This window comes from Trachurus trachurus (assembly GCF_905171665.1).
Source record: "Trachurus trachurus genome assembly, chromosome: 6".
Lineage (NCBI taxonomy): Eukaryota > Metazoa > Chordata > Actinopteri > Carangiformes > Carangidae > Trachurus > Trachurus trachurus.
Window position 1 is genome coordinate 3,066,171 of NC_139897.1, and position 18,890 is coordinate 3,085,060.

Consider the following 18,890-nt stretch of genomic DNA (forward strand, 5'->3'; position numbering starts at 1 on the left):
AATACGAACAATTTATATGTGACATCTTGAGTCGTGGCTTTAAAAAAAAAGATTTTAAATTGATTTGTGGTTTTAAAAAAAAAAAGAAAAGATTAATGAGGTCACAACAATGTTTTTACAAAGTTCATGTGAACCCTAAAACAGCGTCTCTCCTGACATTTAACTCTGGGAGCACAGCCGGTGCACCCAGCTGCAAAAACTGTACTTTTAGAACGTGGCCAGGCCTCTGTTTATTATAAAAGGTTCAGTCACATATCTACAGTAGGCTGCGTCTTATTTACTGTGTATAAAAGATTATGTAACCCTCACTAATATTGACATTGTCTTAAAACAGAGAAACAACTCAAAACTGTGAGGCCCCAATAAAATAACACATGGTTGAACCTAGATGCTGAACCCTGTTATACACTTGTGCACATAACATATGTCACCTTTTTTTTTTAAATCCATCGACTGAATGTCGAAAGAGAGATGTAAATGACTGAAGTGTTAATTTTAACAGCTGAACATCCTGTTTACTGTGGTTTCTGATTCTGAGACATCAGAAGAAACTTCGAGTGGTATTGGGTGACTGTTTACCAAACATGACATTTGCTGATATCTTGAAGACATTTGTGGCAAGTGGAATTTAAAAATGTAATATTTTAATGGAATTGTGAAGAATCTTATGCTGCTTTGTTTTCTTACTCACACAATGGTCACACTAAACATTACACCATATTCAAACAGCTAGGCTACATGGTTTGAGGTGCATCATGTCTGCTGACCTGTTCCTCTTCCCCCACTGATAATCATCTATGTGTCATGGTTTCACACTGCAAATGATCATTGTCAAGACTTCAAATCTTAGATCTAGAAATAAGAATCATCTTGCTTTAAAAATTATTTGTTATTTCCATCTTTCCTCATCAGGGTATATTTTTAATTTGATTGTGAATGTATCTTCAAAGTGCAAACAGTTTCCTTTACAATGTGATTAAGGGTTTATTTCAACATAAGCCGACTTGTTTCAAGTAAAAGCGCTTGTTGTGCGCTAAAATTAAGAATGCTTAATTCAAAAGTTCAATTCAATCTATGAAACATTCACAGGGCACAGCAGTACACTACAGAGTGTAGCCTACTACTATTCACTATGGTGTTGGTCCCTGTTCCTGAATAAGTTGAATTGACAGCATTGTGGGTGTAGTCGGAAGACAAAAACTGACAGTATTAAACTGTAGGGGAGACCGGGGTTGGTTGGCACACTTTTCACTCTTTGCCATAGCACTCTGGCATCATTTATGTGAGAATATTCAAACCAGCATTAAATGAAAGGTTAAGGTGTCAGCTTTAACTAAACACATTTCAATGTCCACAGTTATATTCTAAAATAAATGTATTTATGAATAAAATCATACTGCGCACTTGTGCCAACCAGCCCCGACACAGGGTTGGTTGGCACACTTCATGGGGTTGGTTGGCACAATGTAAAAAAGAATGGATGAAGCAACCAATATAATAATAAATTGGAAATTTAATTCTAATATATTCAAATTTAAGAAGATAGCATGTATAACACTAAAACAGGGCATTTAAGGCCACGAACAAGATAACACGTACACAGAACATCAAACAGTAAATGATTTGAGCTTTTCTTTTTTTTTTTAAAGAGAAAATATTCAATGAACATAGAATTTATTCTTAAATATAGCATATCACCTCTTTGTATTTGTATTTCTTTCTATCTCACAGTGTTTTAGATTTGCTGTGTGGGGTGGATAGACTATTTACATTTAGGCCTATATAGAATCATTGGAAATACAGTATTGGCATATGTAGGCTTTGTGGCCCATTTCACTGCATAAGTCATGTGCCCATTTCTTGCACTCAGTGCACTGAATTGTATGAAATTATGTTTAATCACATTTAATATATGTATACTGCATGTTGGGGTTGGTTTGTGTGTGCCAACCAACCCCGACATGAGTGTGCCAACCAACCCCGACCAAAACAAACCCACTTTTGTGAATATAATGTTGCCCAGTTAACATCACTCATCAAAGACTGTCAAGTTTCATATCAAATTGAAGCTGACTCCTATCTCTACAAACTGGAAGTAACACATTTCCAATATCTTTATCCAAAGCAATTTTATAACACTTTAAGTGCGGGGGGGCAATTTTTTACTTTTGGTAGGAAAAACTGATATTTTGCCCTCAGCAAAAAAGTGAGTCATTATCAGATGTTTAAACAAACTAGATAAGTGCAGCTCAAAAAGATGATCATTTTGATGTTGTTGTTTTTGTTTTTGTTTTTTACTTTCTACTTTCCAAAATTTGAATTAGACAAACCCTCCATTTCAGCGGTGGCGGCCAGGGGGCGGCCAGGTGGCGGCCAGGTGGTGGCGGTAATGCACTTAAAAACTGCTCACCGCCAGCCCCAGAGGAAGAAGCTTCCGCTGACGTCAGAGGACCCGCTGAAATTCGAAGTTGGAGGAGGAGACTGAAGCTGAAAGGAGGTTTGTTTTCTTGCATCCCGGCAGTTAACGTTGACCTGCTTTACAAAGTGTAAGTTAGATTCATTCACACTTCTTTTCAGGTAAGACAACGAAAGACTTTCTTTGCAGGTTTCGTCGGCGCCTCTAACTTTGGCGCGTGCTTTCGAGATGCGGCTAAAGTTAGCTGTCCTCCCTGAGCTAAGTTAGGCTAACGTCTGGCCTGAATTGAGCTGGATAGAGTTGGCTCTAAAGTTTGTGTCGCTAACTAGCCGATATAGCTAGCTTATGCAACTTTTAATTCACAGTCAAGTGGCGCGTTGTCAATGCCCATTAGCCTAATTATTCTTTCTACTGACATGGGTGTTTTATGTGTTGATTTAGCTGTCTTAGCGCAGATAGAATAAATGAATGTACGTTGAGTGAAACACTGGGGCGTTGTCACGTTTCATTACACCTGCAACACTGCTGACGCTATTTAGTGAAATTTTGCTGTTCCCTCCGTCCATATAAACGTGTGTGAGAGCTAGCGTCGTGATTTTAACCAAATAACTTCCATGGCAAAGTGGGTCCATGAGAAATGACCCGTAAGCAGGTGTTACCTGTCAAGACACCAGACCCTTGTTTGACTGTTGCTGTTAATAATAGTCCGAGCTGACATCTTACCAAATCCTTTCCACCCTGTAATGTCACAGTATGGAAGCTGGTGAGGAAAGTCCTGGCGTCGGCATGAAGAGACAGAGAGCCCCTCTGTCCGATTCTGAAGACAATGTCTTCTCATCAGCAGGTTTGTTTATCTATTTGTCTTTGTTCATCAATATCGATTGTAAGGTTCATCACACCTTTATAAAATACACAATATTCGTGGCATATTTGCAAGTGACATTATTTCAGTTATTTATATTTGTGATTAATGTTGTGATAATGTCTCTATTCATTTTTCTTGTTTACATTTCAGAAGTGAATGATGGCCAGAAGAGAAGGCGTCTGGAGGCAGCTGGTCAGGAGAACCGCAGCCCGAAACCATCCACCTCAAAGCCAGACACACCAATAGTTCCCTCAGTCCGCTCCCGAGTGCAGCAGCTCACCCAGCGAAGAGAGGGTAATACCAACGTACTGTGATGTTGAAGTAGTCATTCTAATGTTTTCTCCTGCTAGTTTTCTTTATATAGACAAGGGCGACTAAACATTAAAACCAGCTGGAACTATAACACAAAACTCTGAGCCAATTACTGACTTTAAAATCAGCTCTCCTCTTAAACCTTTGTCAAGGTTTAGTGAAGGGCTACTGCTTTAGATAACTGCAGTCCCAGCTACATGGCACTGATAAACTGGTACTCAAGAAAGGGTAAATATTTACAGCTCCAGGTGGTGATATGTCATGGTAGCCAAGTAATCTGTGTCAAGTCAATATCACAGTTTTTGTTTGTTTGTATGTTTGTATTGTATTTTATAGGAGCTCCACTGGCTCAGAGGTGCCTGTCAGATCCTGGGGCTGATGGTCCGTCAGCCATCATCCATGACAAGGGCTTCAAAGAGCATCTCCTCAGTAAGCATGCATAGGAATACACATTTAAAAAGATCAGACATTTCTGTTGGCTGCAGTGCCACTTTTCTATTTAAGTTTCAAAACAACGTGCATTGCACAGACATGGAAGCTTTGATAGGTGGAACTCGGTACAGTGTTAACAATTTTTACTTGCGCAATTGAATATTAGTGAGCAAATGTGAAAACCTGTACTACACTGGATATGTTTATCCAGAGAGGGGCTGCGCTCTCGCTGAGCTTTACGAGAGAATAAGTTCCACCTGGCTTGACCAAGCCGCTGCTCCTCAGCCTGGCTCTGCGTTAGTGCAACCAATTAAGCCAGGATGCACCGATCAGACTAGGTCAAGCCGCGCTTGCTCAATTATCCTGGATTTCTTTATTCTACTTTTGTGCAATACCCAGTTCTAAACCAGCCCTGGCTTTGTAATAGGACTGCGGGCATTTTAACAGTACTTGAAGCACAATTTGAACCATGTGTGCCACTTCCAAACCAGTCTGTCTTCTCTCTGCATAAGGAGGGGGGAGGAGAAAGGATGAATGAGTGAGTGATAGGGACTTATTTCGATCATATTAATTCAGTTAACTAATTCAAACGAAACACATTGCTTAATATACTTAATTTGTGTTGACTTTTACCTTTCGATTTCAAGGAGATGTTATTCAGTATGTATACTGGACAGATGAAGAGAATTAACAAGGGAAGTAATTTGAAGTCCATACCCAGACCATCCCTAGTTCTGACACACTTGCTCAGTTTATACAGCATGGATATTGGTAGATTATATCAACTGTCATTACTAGTGTAATATTCTCAGGAAGCTCATTGCATCCGGTTCCCAAGTGCATTTTATGTCTGAAAATTCACTAATAATCTCCTAGCTAGATTGTGTAAAGTAGTTGTACACACCCATTTAGCTGTAAATGTAGGGAATGATAATAGGTCAGAATTTGATAGCAGACATTTTGATAAAAGAACATCAGGATGATACTATCACAATTGTACTAAAGTCTGGAAATCCATACACTTTTTTCCCTCCAGGTGGGGATGAATTCAACCAGAGAATGGAGCGGTTTAAAGCCCCTCTCTTGAATGCTGGCCCCGCGCCGGGCCCTGTTGACCTCTGCCCTCGATCCCGTTCCAACTTTGTATCTGACATTCATCAGAAACTCCAGGGCACCACAACCCCCAGTTCCAAGCAGGCCTCTCGCATTCGCCAGGTTGGTTTGGTCTATGTCCACTCTAAAATGTTTTCAGATGAAAAGAGTGTTTTAACCCTTTAACTGCAAACAAAAAGCAGATTGTCACCTCTGCAGCTGGTTACGTAAGGTATTTGTAGTACTCATACTTGGACAGATAAGCAAACTGAAATGTTTGGGAACTAAATCTTTTATAATTATGAAATATTCATAAATGAAATAATCTTTGACTGTTAAAATCACTTTAAAATAAAACTAGTAGTAACAATATTGATCTAAAAATGAATGAATTTGTACTGTTTATATCATGAACTTATAAAGATTACCTAAAGAGGTGACACATGACATGTGGTTTCCTGACTCAGGAACGGGAGCAGGAGTTGACCCAGTTGCAGTTTCAACCAATCAGTGAGAACGCCTGGTTAAAAAGGAGCAGCTCTGATCCCTCATTATCTGAGGTGGGTTTGTGATTTTCATTTCAGTATGTTTTCAGCATGGCTGTCAGTTTTGTCATGTCACACTGAATTTTCAGAAATATTAATGGTAATATGTTTGATTTTCTTAGCTCCTAAACTGTCAATCAACCATGATAAACTTGTGAATCTCCCACAATCCTCTGTGTTGAATTTATTTATTTAATTTGTGCATTAGATCACAGTTAGGGATTCTGCAATACTTTGGCCAGTGCGGTGTTTCCTTATAGAGTTTGCAGATGACTAATAATTTGTATTTTAACATGTCATTTTCATTTTTAATGTTTAGTGGACTCTCTTCTAGTTTGTTTAAGATTTATCACGCGCCTGCTTGTGTAAACATTAGCAGGGAAGGACCCCTCCTGGCTCCTCATCTCGCTCCTGGATCCCTAGATCTAGAGTGAGAGTTCATTGGCCTCCCACTCAGCCATGGGATGTGAGTCGGTGATTTAAAAAATAATAATAATAATTTTCACGGTCTGCTCACTTTGTGCACATGGGCATACTTGAAGGACGTTATTTATTCACTTGGGCATAGAGAAGAATCAAACTGGATGGGATCGGGGAAACTGCATCTGAAACACTGGATTAGACAGCATTTCCCTATTCACGTTCTCTACTAGTCATCCGAGGAATTAGGTTCACTTCTTATATGGTGCATCTTTTTAAGTCGATGGTTATGGTATGATTTTGGTGAGGTGAGCTGTTCACTGAACAAATACAGGATCATTGTCTCACTTGTCGCACTTGTACACTAGTGATGCCGTCTTTATGAGGTGTTAGACTGTTCCTCAGACATGTTTTTTTTTTTTTTTTTTACACATTTTGATTAAGTTTCAGTGTGATTATCCTTACAATATCCATGTAGTCTACAGGACAGTTTACACACACTGGGTCTCATTCATTAAAACGTGAGTAAATCTGTGTGTAGATTTGCACATAAAAGCTCACGTTACTAAAACTCTACTCCAGATTCATGAACGGTGCGGGAAACTCAGATTTGATCGTAAGCACGTGTGTAAGATGATGAATGCCAACCCATCGTAAACTAACAACACGCCCCGGTGATCAGCAATTAGCATAGATCTCCATACATGAATAGCCATAAGGAGATCCTGACCACCATATTAGGAGGTAGGTGCATCCTGCTCACCTGCGGCCATGACGCAAACAAGGAAAGAGGGAGAGAGAAAAAAGAGAGAGATCACGGATCGAAGTCATTTTGGGTGAAGTGGAGTCCAGAAAAAATGTTTAATTCTCTTCTGTTAGTAGTGGTGTGACTGGGACAGGTCAAAGGCTGGAGGGAAGTAACAGATTTAGTGAATTAAGTATCCTTGGTTTATTACAGAACCGTTTAATAAGTAAAGCCAGAATAGTTCGATATGAAACATGAAAAAAACAACTACAGAGCTACAGCAGCGACGGGAGGAGGAGGCTCTTCACAGCCTCAGCTGTAGAGGAACATGGTTGTATCAACACATGAAGTTATATAGGCAGGTTATATTGTTACAGAAGCACCAGCCGTCCATCCAAACTGGTGCTGACTGCGCTACTGTGCAGGGTGAAGTGTGCGTCCACCGAGCGTGTACTGTAGCAACACAAAAAAGTTTTTTCCGGTTTTATATCAGATTATTATCATCATTAGATGGAGCCTTGACGTGTTTGTGCGTGTCCGATCCCTAAAACGTCTCTCTCTCCAAATATTTCTAATTGTTTGTCATGTTTAAATTACGTGTTTCAAAGGTGTCGGCGTATTTTGAACATGAGAGAGAGTAATACGGATTAAAATTTTAATTTTCAACAGTGACAAGCAGTATTTATTTGCATTCCTACATTTACACAAGCGCTACACACAGTCCGGAGCAGGTGTAGATTTCGTGAGTAGCTACGAAAAAATCAGCACTACTAAAAGATTGATGGATGCGGAAATCCACGTAAATTTGCGCTGCTCAGGGTTTACACACAAATCCGTGCTGCTCACGTTTCATGAATGAGACCCACTGAGTTAACTATGTGACAGATTCAGCCCAGAATTTAGGTGATTGTGATTGGACAGATACACATGAGGGCAAACTAAATTATCTTCAAGAATTAATGGAAAATCCTCCTTCAGTCAGATGGCACTGTATAGATGTGTCCTAGTGTATTTGCCTTATAGCTTTGAGTTCTGGTATTTTTTTTTTTTTTTTATAATAATGCATTTTGAATAACCCTCATAATCACAGCAGTTTTGTTTATTTCTTACAGTAGATATTTGCAATAATCTACAGCTCTCTCTCTCTCTCTCTCTCTTCCACTTATTTCCACTCACTTTCAGGATGATAGTGCAGATATGAAAGATGGCAGCTTCACTGAAGTTCCTACAACTGCAGAGAAGCCACCTGTAAATACAGCAGGTAAGACTTTCCCTGACTGGGTTCATAATGAAGAGGACAGACTTCACTTTGTTATGTACAAATGTGTCCGATGTAAGATTGGTGTGAACTGATGTACAGTCAGTATTGATGTCCAACCATTTTGATACAGAGGCTACATACACAGTAAAGCCTTAACAGTTGTGTCGTAAGTGATTTTGGCTTACTTGGTAGTAGTACGTGGCGTGCTCTATAGTACATCAACTATGGTGCTCAGGCACCTAGTGTTAAGATGTGAGACTAATCTTTCAACAGGTGAAAGGGCACCTTGTGAGTCTGACGGCCCAGCAGCAGCTGTAGCGCTGGAAAGCTCCAGTGACGTGCAGCTGCAAATTGAATGGAAGAATCAAAATACTCAAGAACTTGGGAAGGAGAAAGACCACAAGCCTTTATTTGGAAATGAAGAAGAGCGGTCGGGCTCCCAAGAATCAGAGTCTCAGACTGTACTCAAGTTGTCCTTTAGTGAGGTTCAGAGTGTGTCCAAAACATCTGTCTTTGAGGATGAGAATGTGTCAGGTGTCGAACAAACACAACTAGAATCAGGGCAACGAGATGAGATGGAAATGGGTAATGTTTCCAAAGAAATTGAACATAGCAGGTCAGATGTGTTTTCATTTGGAGAAGATGAACAGATCGATGCTTCTTCATATGCTGAAGAGGAGATTGAGCCTTCGACAGATGAAGAGCTATTGTCGTGGAGATATCCTCAGTACAAGGTGCGCAAAGAGGACAAGTCTGTCATGGCTGAAGGACAGGAGGGTGATGAAGAGGAAGAAGGACGGTTCGAGTCATCTACAGGGGACAAAGAGAAAGGAGGCAGCGATCACTCTTATGTCCAGGATGGTGAATGTTGTTTGGGTGAGACTGCAGGTTCCTCTGAACTGCAGGAAGATGAGAAACCTAGAGCAGATGAGGAATCTGTGAAAGACCAGGCTACTTTAAACAGAGACCAAGAGAACATGGAGTTCTCTGAAGACCGTAGTGAGGAACCAGCTAAAGCAGATGATGATACTGTTACAACAAGACCAGACACAAAAGGATGTACTAATGATGATGATGCATGTCAACGATCAAAAGACATCCAGGCAACCAGTGTAAGAGAAGACGATGTGGACGATGAGTCAAACTCAACAGGCCCAAATAGCATAGTGACACAAACGGAGGCATCTCCTCTAGCAGATGTATCGCAGCCTCTGAGAGAAACACAGACAGAATATATGGAGGTTCACAGTGAAGATGAAGCCCAGTCACAGGCAACAGACGATTATGCCGAGCCAGTAGACATGGATACAGAGGATCCAGCTCCGAGTCAGACAGAGGTCCAGGCATCAGTGTGCCTGTTGGAGACGGATGGAGCAGAGCAAGAAGCAGTAGATGAAAGGCAGGGTGATGGACAGCCAGAGAAAACTCGCAAAGCAGAGGCAGGAGAGAGCTTGAAGAAAGTCACTTTTGTCCTGGAGCCTGAGCTAATCAATAACTCATCCCTGTCTGAGGCCAGTGTCTCTGTGGACTCCAGGACAGAGACAAGTATGTCAGGTGAGATCAGCAAGATTTATGTGTGATCACTTGGGCTGACTGGGAAAACCTGAGGACAGGGCGAGCACATTAGGGGCACAGCAGTCTCTGGGTTTACATGAAGAGCAGCATGTTGATGATATCACAGGGTGACTGCCGACTTGAATCTGTTTCTCCATGCTGCACACTAACAAACTATGTTTATTTTGTGCTTGCCTGGATATTATCAAAATCTTCTATCAATGTCTGTTAACACTATTTTAGATTATACGCTCTATTTTAGTGAGTTGCACAACTGCATTCAGGGCCTATCCATGTTTTGTTTTGCTTTTTGCCAACTTAACAGTGGGAGAAAAGTAACCAGTCACAGTCTCTCATTCTCTTAAGAGGTCCCTTAGCGCATTGATTCTCTCATATTTGTGGTCATTTGATCATATATTGTGACTGGCCAGGGAACTCAGTCCTGACAAAGTCATACAGCAGCTCTGTGCACTCCAAGACGGGCTGAGTGAATCAACACTCTCCACACAGCTCTGCAAGAAAGTAATGGCACATCATAGAATAAGAAACGGTTCTCTTGCATGATGAAGTGAAGTTATAAAATCTCAGTTTGTCATGAAACTCCAAACTATAGCGGGCAGTAAGAAACACGTGCATGGCACATGACAATTTTATACAACACACATGTCACAAAGGAACTCCAGTCAGGCTGTGATGTCCCTGTATCAAAGTGCATTTTATCTCTCTGTGCTTCTGCATAACAGACAGTAAATGTGCACATGCTGCTCTCTTAAAACGCATTCTGTGTCACTGACTGAAGAGCAGGTTTTTGCTGGTCAGCCACCCATCATCTCCTTCCAGTAGATGGCAATGTTCCCACAATAGACATGCCTATGCATGTTGGAAATTCAGTCAGAAAATATCTAAATAGGCCAATATGGCATCTCAAATACACAGTTGATTTCGCACAGGGACACTTAAAGGGACAAAGGTCAGGACATACAGCATAAGACATGTATGTCTCAAACGTCAATGAGTTTACTTTTTAATAGTTTTCTTGAAACTCATTAGTCAGCAATCTGTTGTATAAATGTCTTTATTTGCATCTGAAAGTGATTTAGTACATTTTTCTTTCTTCAGATACTGAACTGAGCTCTCATGATGAGACCAACACCTCTGAAATTATTGATCGGATGTTCGAGGAGGTGCTGGAATACGCTGGAAGGATGGAGGAAGAGGGGAGGGGTGATGATGATGATGACACGGAGGATCGCGACAGTGGTATTGGCGTTTGCATCGGAGACAAAGATAAGATGGACACGGAGTCGGAGAAGGAGAAAAGTGAAGAAGAGGTAGAAGCCAAAGAGGAGCATGATGAGAGCAATGGAGATGAGCTGCTCACTTTCCCTCCAAGTGGCATCCTCTCTCCACTCAGCAAGTCTGTAGAGGCTGTGGTGACACCTCTGGTAAGATGAAGTTACTGTATCACAGTTGGCTACATACACAACTTCCCTCAGTGTCACTGAGAAAGACAGAAAAATATTTGTTGTTTCATGTTTCATATTTCACCATCAGCGGCTGGCAGCAAGCCTGGAATCAAATCCTCCATCTCTGCTCCTGACTCCTGAAGAGACCACCACCCCTCCTGTTGACTCTGCTCCTCTATACAGGTGAATTCATTATCTTTTGACTTGCATACAAAAAATTGAATTTCCAGTATTTGAGATATATTCTGAAACACCTCAAATGGCAAAATGTCCAAGACAAGTTCATCATTTCATTTGGTTGGTTATATGTTGAGTACATATTACACTATAACTATGATTTGATGTTGGTTGTTGGCAGTGTGGATGCCTACAGAACACAGAGGCAGAATAAGCTGCCCAACATCCAGAGTGTCACCCCCGGGCTTCAGAGACGAGCTCTAGAGAAGTCACAACCTCAGCAGTCTGTCAACATGAAGGAGAAAATTGCGGTGAGGCCTTTTTTTATTATTAGAGAACAACACATTTTCATGTTCACAGTCATTACTAACCCTGATTTTCACACTGCAAAACACCAGCTTTACTACTCAGTCAAATGAAAATCTAGTCTGTCCTGTGTGCTGAAACTGTTTGATTGAATTAAAACGTCTGCAAAGCTTCCTTTACCCATGATGCTTGGTGTCGTACTGTGTCTGTCCAGGCTCTTAATGAAGAAGCAGGGAAGCTGCAGAATGTGATCAACCAGACGCTGCAGGCTCTGAGCTGCTGTACTGATGAGGAGCATGGACGAGGCTCACTGGAGGAGGCTGAGGCTGAAAAACTACTGCTGGTCTCCTGTAGGTCCACCTTTTTGCTTTAATACCTCACCTGCGTGAACCAAAGACAGGACACCATGTTCATATTATTCTGTTGGTACTGAAGCTGCAGCTGCATTTGTGTTTGTTTTTTTTTCTTTTTTTTGTTGATAAAATATATAAACAGAATCTTTAGTTAAAGATAAACACATTTTGATCATCAAACATTTCAACAGTCAAGACAACTGAGTACTGTACCTATTTGACAGTATTTCAGATTTAAAACCAGTGTCAGGGAACTTTGGAGACAATGATGTCATCTTGAACAACTTCAGTTTCTACCAAATTGTCTCATCAACATTTGACTGCACTTATGAAATGTTGTTTAAAGCTTGTTAATATCTTAATGTTAATCGTATTTGCTAATAACTGAAAATGCATTTGAGAAATCCTGCATAACTCACTAGAGACATCCTGTGGCGTGTTCTGAACATACACAAGAATTTTGTCGAAACCTAATGGAAACTTGGAGCATGTTATAATTGAAACTCTGTATACCTTGTAATGATGAAACAAGTGTGTGTGATTTACTGTCTGTTCCAGGTGAGAAACGCTCTGCACTGCTGGCAGAGGTGTCCAGACTGAGGGAGGAGAGGAACTTGGAGGCCGCAGCAGGAGAGGACAAGGAATACGTTTCCCAGCAGCCCTGCAGAGGCACTGTCGGCATCACAAACATCCAGCTCCCTCTTAAGGTGGAATTTGTCTGCTCCTCACACAGCCGTGCAGGTAACACAGCAAGAAAACATTTCTTTTCTTTTTTTAATAGTGTCATAGTGCTGTTAAAATTATGGATGCTTGTGTATGACTGCAATAAAAAACAGGCTCTATTCTAAAAAATCAGGTCTTAATGAACACAAACATGGTGGTTGACATCCACATTAAAATAACTTTGCATGTCCCCGTTCAGGTCGGCCAAGCCACTACTTTTTCATCCTGATCCGTTACGGACCCTGCAACATCATCGCCACTCCTCTGGCCACAGCTGCTGACGCTAAGAATGGAGACACCATCTCCTTCCCTACAACTGTCACACTGTAAGCTGCCGTTTCACATCCAATCTGTTGTTATTTTATATGATAAAAATTTGTTGATTTGATTAATTTTATTTAAAGGTACCTTTCAAGACTCTCAAGGTCACCTTACATGAAAACAATGGAAATTGAAGATGTTGATATAATCTTGTTGCTGTTATATTTCAGGGAGGATATTCGCTCAACCTTTGAAATTGATGTGGAAGTCTACAGTCTGGTGAGACACAGCATTGGTCTTTTTATTTGCTGAGGGTAAAACTACAGTTACATATTAATTAATAGAAAAGTGAATTATTCAAAGCCCCAGGATCCAGCTTTTTTTCTCTCTCAATCACAAATTGACATTTACAAGTTCATATTGTTCATTTAGCAAGAAGTAAATACAAAATACAATTTAAAAAGAACAATTAAAACATAGATTTAAATACAGTAAATAAATAACATAATTACAAGAATTAATGCAAATAAAAGCCATAGTCAAAAGGCCAGAGATCAAAAACCTAAAATGACCAAGAGAAACCAATGAATTCATTTTTTAAGTGCTTTGTAGTGAGTTCATGTGGACAGTGTAAAGACACCAAAAGAAGTGAGAACTTGAAGGATGCAAAGCACGAGCTAGCCACTAGTCCTGGTCTAATGTGGACCAATAGAATAGACTTACATGGATCTAAGATATGACAGCAGTTTTTCATCAAGGGCTTTGTAAATAAATAAATGGATATGCAATTCCCTTCAAGACAGGGAGGCATAGAGATGCATGTTCCATCCAGTTTTAGACAAAAACAATATAATATATTGAAAGAGATCTCCATTAACTGCACCAAAGTATGTGACTAATCCTGTTTTATTTACCTGTTTTCGTCTAGTCCCACACCTCAGCTACCAGCTCTAGCATGGATCGGGCCACCACCAAGTCGCGGGTAAGTTGGTACCGTTCTCGCAAATAATAAGCCAAATGTCTACTTATCAATGACAGTCTAACTCACTGAGGCGTATTCACATATTCAGGTCACACCAAGAAAGCTTCTGAGCACCATCACAGTAAGTGTTTGTTTCAAGCCCGAACAATATGCAATTTTTTTTTTTTTTTGACACCTTGCACTTCCATGTCATCGAAAACCTTTTTTTGTTTTGTTTCAGCAGAGATCCAATAACAGTCTGACGAGTGAGTTTTTATTTCAGTTGATATTTCACACACTTGAGTAACTGTAGAATAGAAGCTACATGTACTAGTAATTGTTTTTATAATCTGCAATACAAACTAAATATCAATCTGATGTAGAGGCAATTCTACCTCGTACCAAAGAGGATTGGCAGCATTTTATTCATGCTCATGAAGTTTGATTGTGTGTGTGTCTTCATCAGCCGCTGCTCTCCCTGCTCTTAACACCCGCCGCTCCAGTAACTTCTGTCTAGTGGGCTCTCATAAGATCAGCCTTGCCTCACTGGGACACAGCAAGTTCCCTCTGGATAAGGTAATTTTTAATTGTCAGGTATTGGTGTGAAGAGCTGCTCATACCATAACTGGTATCCTCAAGAATTACATATCACACTCTGGGCTCCAGGATTATGTGTGAACCATGTATTTAGCAAAGTTCTAAAAAGAAAGCAGCATTGTTGAGCAGCTCAAGCATGGAAAAGATAAAGTGTTGATAACTTGCAGGCCAGAATGCTTTTGTGGAAACTTGTTTATTGAGTGTCAACATTCAGAGGGGGAAAACATGGCCCACATCCACTGCCACCAGGCTCTGCCCCATCCCCCTCCCCTCTGTGCATTTTTGGTCTTTGTGTTCTGTTGCACTTTCTGCACACGGGTGGGTTCACTGGTGATGTAACGTGTCTGTCTCCCCTCCCTCTGTCTCGCTTCCTCCACTCAGATGAAACTTGAAGGAAAGATCAGGAGGCTCCTGGGAGATGAATTTCAGGAAAAGGTTTCACTCTTTCCTCCACACTGTCACCCACTCACCCCTTCACCCCACTTCACCCCTCACACTCTTCTCTGCCCCCTCACAGAAACTAACCTCAGACTCATGATGTCGGTCGTACAGACCTATCTAATCTCTAAAATTCATTATGCTAATATTTTGACTCCAGTCGGTACATTTGTTAAGAAATGTACTTTCTGATGGACAGCTAATATGTGTATGCATGAAACAATGTGCACGTACAAACATTTTACTTTTCTCTACTATGTTCTTTCTAGAGATGTCCCTGATCCACGTCATTATATGTTGAGTTTCTACCAATCTGATCCTTCGCTCAGTGCACGTTTCCACTAAATGACTCGACTCAATCCAATGTATATGCTTGACAATTGAGTAGCTCATCAGTGTACCAAGAAAAATCTAGATATTTTGATATTATTTAATTATTGGTTTTATATCAAATGTGAATCAATCAATTGTAGTGAGGCCAACCATAGACAAAAATCTGTGCCAAAGCCAAACGTCACCTCATAAAAGACCTCAAAGGTCTGTCAGATACCTTGTTGTTGAACACTGGTAGGACAGTATCTGAACTGTAGTGTTGAGAGTTGAGGGTGTACTGTTCTCTGCCAGTTTTCATGTTAACATCATCCAAAGTGATTCAGCCCACTCTGTACTGGTTTTGGCTTCTTGTCTCAAGGAAATTGCTCTTCTTTTGGTTGCTGCCTTGGTGCAGCCTCTGCCTAAGTTTCATGAACTTGCCTACTTCAGTTCAGTGTTTTTAGTGATTTTTTAGCTGCTGAAGTATTGAACGCAGCTCTCGCAAAATGCCAATCTTTGAGATCAGGTCAGGACATCCCTAGGTCTTTTATCATTCAGTGTTGGGTTACATAACATCTGGAAAGATAGTCGTGTCAACCTTATTTTCCCTGTAGTTTGTTTTGTGTGTGAGTTATATGTTGAAATGGGATGTAGGATTTCCCTCCAAGATGCAGTTAGCACCACAGTGATACCTACTCATAATGACACTTATCTAACAGAAATGAATGAGCTAAGTTCTAAACACATCTGATCAGTTTCCTTTTCAAAACAAGTGAAAACCATGTTGGAGGGAAATTCTTCAATATGTAGTTTTGCTTGTTGTTTCTCGTCGTCTTCCTCATCAGACCAGTTTGACAGCGTCTACCCTCCTCTTCCTCCTTGAACTGCAGGTGCCGTTTCTCTCTCCTCTAGAGGGCAACATCTACTTAAGGTTGAGCAGCGAGAGTCACTCCAATGTGCAGCACCATGGCTTTCTGGTCAGTTTTTCACCAACGCATCACAGATATGTGTCATTTACTCCGACAGATGTTAAGAGTAAATTCTTTATGTAACTCTTTTAATCGAAATGTAACTTTTCCACAAATCAAATATGGTAAAATAAAATATAGTATCAGTGTCAGAAACCAGTTAAATCTGTGTTTTAGCATCATTTGCATGTTGGTTTAATTTGATTCACTGTCTTGTTGTGGATCTGCCCACAGACAATGTTTGAGTTGATCAGTGGATACGGGGTGTGGCACCGTCGATATTTTGTCCTTGAGGGCTGCAACATGTGCTACTGGAACCACCCCAACGACAAAGAAACCAAGGTAAGAAAAGCAGCCGCGGTCAAATGTGCAGATGAGGTCATCACGCTGCTCTCAGCCGGTCTGACTCTGTCCCCCGTTTGAACCTCTCAGGAAGCAGAGGGCAGCATCTCCCTGTCCGGCTCCCACAGTCAGTGTGTCAGGCCTGTCAAGAGGGACTCGTGTGCTCGACCTTTCACCTTTGAGCTGGTGAGCAACATCCCTCATCAGCAGCAGGACGACGGCCAGGAAGCCTTGACGAAGTAAGTTGGAATAAAGCCAGGTAGTCTGCAGAGTGGAGGATGAGCCAGCCTCAAACATGCCTGTTAGTCTGGGATGTGTTTGGGTGTGAATCGTACACCCAGAGCCCCATTTTGGCCGATGCAAAATAAAACATTTCATCTGTTAAAATATAAAATGTACTGTAAATACAATCACCACTCTTATTTACTGTAAGTACTACACCCAGCTACTTATGTCACAGTGGGTGTTTAATTTTTTGACAGCTGATGGGGAAACGCCTTCTGTGACGACACTAGTTGGGTTGTGGCTCGAGATTTGTTTAGAAACAAGTTGAAAGTTATAATCTGCAACCTTTTCATATTAAGATGTAAAAAAAAAATTACCTCATCTACGGTCTACATGGTTGAGTTGTTCATTCACATTGTTTACATTCTCCCAAAATCAAATCTCAAGCCACAGGAATCAGTGATTTTAACCACGGTAATGTGTCATTTGTTACCTGTCAATGACATCATATGATGTGTCAGTGTTGTGGTTTCCTGACAGAAGCTTGAAATTGAGTTGATAGATTTGGGGAAAGTTTGCAATAGCGCAATAATGTGAATACCATAATGACACTATGACGAAGAAATACTATTGATGTAGATCAAGTTTTGCTGAGTTCATGAGGACAACTCCCATGATCCCATGAAATTAAATGGCATCACCTAACGCCACCTTTGTTACTGTTGCTAATCAGAGAGCGCTGCAGGCTGAGGTTACAGACTGTGACTTACATTTTGTTCAAATGTTCCTCGCTAAACAAACTGATGGCCGTCCCTCCTCTTTCTTGTTCAGGTGTTGGTTTTCAGCCGACACCAAACAGGACAGACTGGACTGGATGGAGAAACTCAGCCAAGCTCTTTTGGACTTTCACACATGGAACCGAACATCGGCGACCCAAACAGAAAGTCAGCAGTCACACACAGTGAGCAGTGGGAACCTGAGAGAGAGCATACTGTAACTACGTAACTAGGACCTGGGATCATGAAGGCGTCCTGATGCAGCTTTAGTGTGTAAGATGAGCTGACGTCAGGCTTTAGGTGGAAATGAACCGGCCATATTATAAACGTATAACCAGGTTAAATGTATCTAATATTGATTTATCTTTGGGAGATGTTTCTGTTTATTTCTTTTAATTTGAATCTAATCAGAACCGTTAGTCGTCACTTTTATTTGCTAAGTTACAATTGCCATTTACATTTTTCTTTTTTCCTTTATCATGATTTTTGTGGAAATCAAGTTTTTTATGTTTTCTTCTGTTTGTTTTGTTTCCTTTTTCTTTTCTTTTTTTAATTGGCAATCAGCTGCTTTAGCCTGTGCTGGCAATATTATTTGGTCACTTTCATTAGCTATGGCGAAACATCTCTTGTATCTCTTATTTTTCAAATAATTTACTTTATTATTACTTTATTACGTTCATATTGTAATTTTGTATCATTTAAACTGGAAGGATAAACAAATTTATATAGAAACACTAATAATATTGAGGGGGAAAGAAATCGTTAACTCTACTAAACTGATATAAGAATGTGTTTGAAATGGCCGGGGACACTACAAATGATTAGAGTATTGAAGTAATTGAAGTTGGAGTGGGAGTGGGAGCCTCTCTTAGTCATTAGACAGTTAGACAGTGTTTGCGCCTCTTAAAAGAAATCTAAAGGGATTCTTTGTCCGGTCAAAATCTGTATCTGTTCCTCCTGTTGGCACAATGTGTCAATGGTGTCTCGGGGGTTTTACTTCCTTCTCAGTGCCCTGAAGTGTTCACTCAGCACATGATTTGTGTAACTGCACATATATAAAGCTGTATATTTACATATGTAAACCAATATTATATATGTAATCCACAAATCCGTAAAGGAGGGGACTGCAGGGATGCTGCTACGATGAATGTAGTCTGTTCTGTCTGATGTCCTGTCCTTTTCTGTGTGTCAACATCATATTGTTATAAATGTTATTCATGTGAGCTCTCTATGCACTTATGGAAGGTACAAATAAAATGAATGGAATGAAATGGCTACAAAACTGTCAATAGGTCTAATTTCTAGTGTAAAGGAATCTCTGTGGAAAATTTAAGTGAGAGAAA

General features: G+C 40.5%; 1 protein-coding gene across 1 annotated transcript; it reads left to right on the forward strand.

Moving 5' to 3' along the window:
- Nucleotides 1–2,505: 2,505 nt before the first annotated feature.
- anln2 (anillin, actin binding protein 2) lies at nt 2,506–17,768 on the forward strand (the record flags this gene model as incomplete). Its single annotated transcript, XM_083973331.1, has 23 exons — nt 2,506–2,546; nt 3,169–3,260; nt 3,432–3,575; nt 3,930–4,022; nt 5,062–5,240; nt 5,585–5,677; nt 8,010–8,088; nt 10,762–11,087; nt 11,197–11,291; nt 11,467–11,596; nt 11,806–11,941; nt 12,503–12,685; nt 12,867–12,993; nt 13,159–13,207; nt 13,857–13,910; nt 13,999–14,031; nt 14,131–14,155; nt 14,356–14,465; nt 14,868–14,921; nt 16,127–16,213; nt 16,439–16,546; nt 16,637–16,785; nt 17,603–17,768. The coding sequence occupies exons 2-23, from the start codon at nt 3,170–3,172 to the stop codon at nt 17,766–17,768; spliced, it is 2,511 nt and encodes an 836-aa protein (XP_083829457.1). The 5' UTR covers nt 2,506–2,546; nt 3,169.
- Between the last annotated feature and the right edge of the window lie 1,122 nt (nt 17,769–18,890).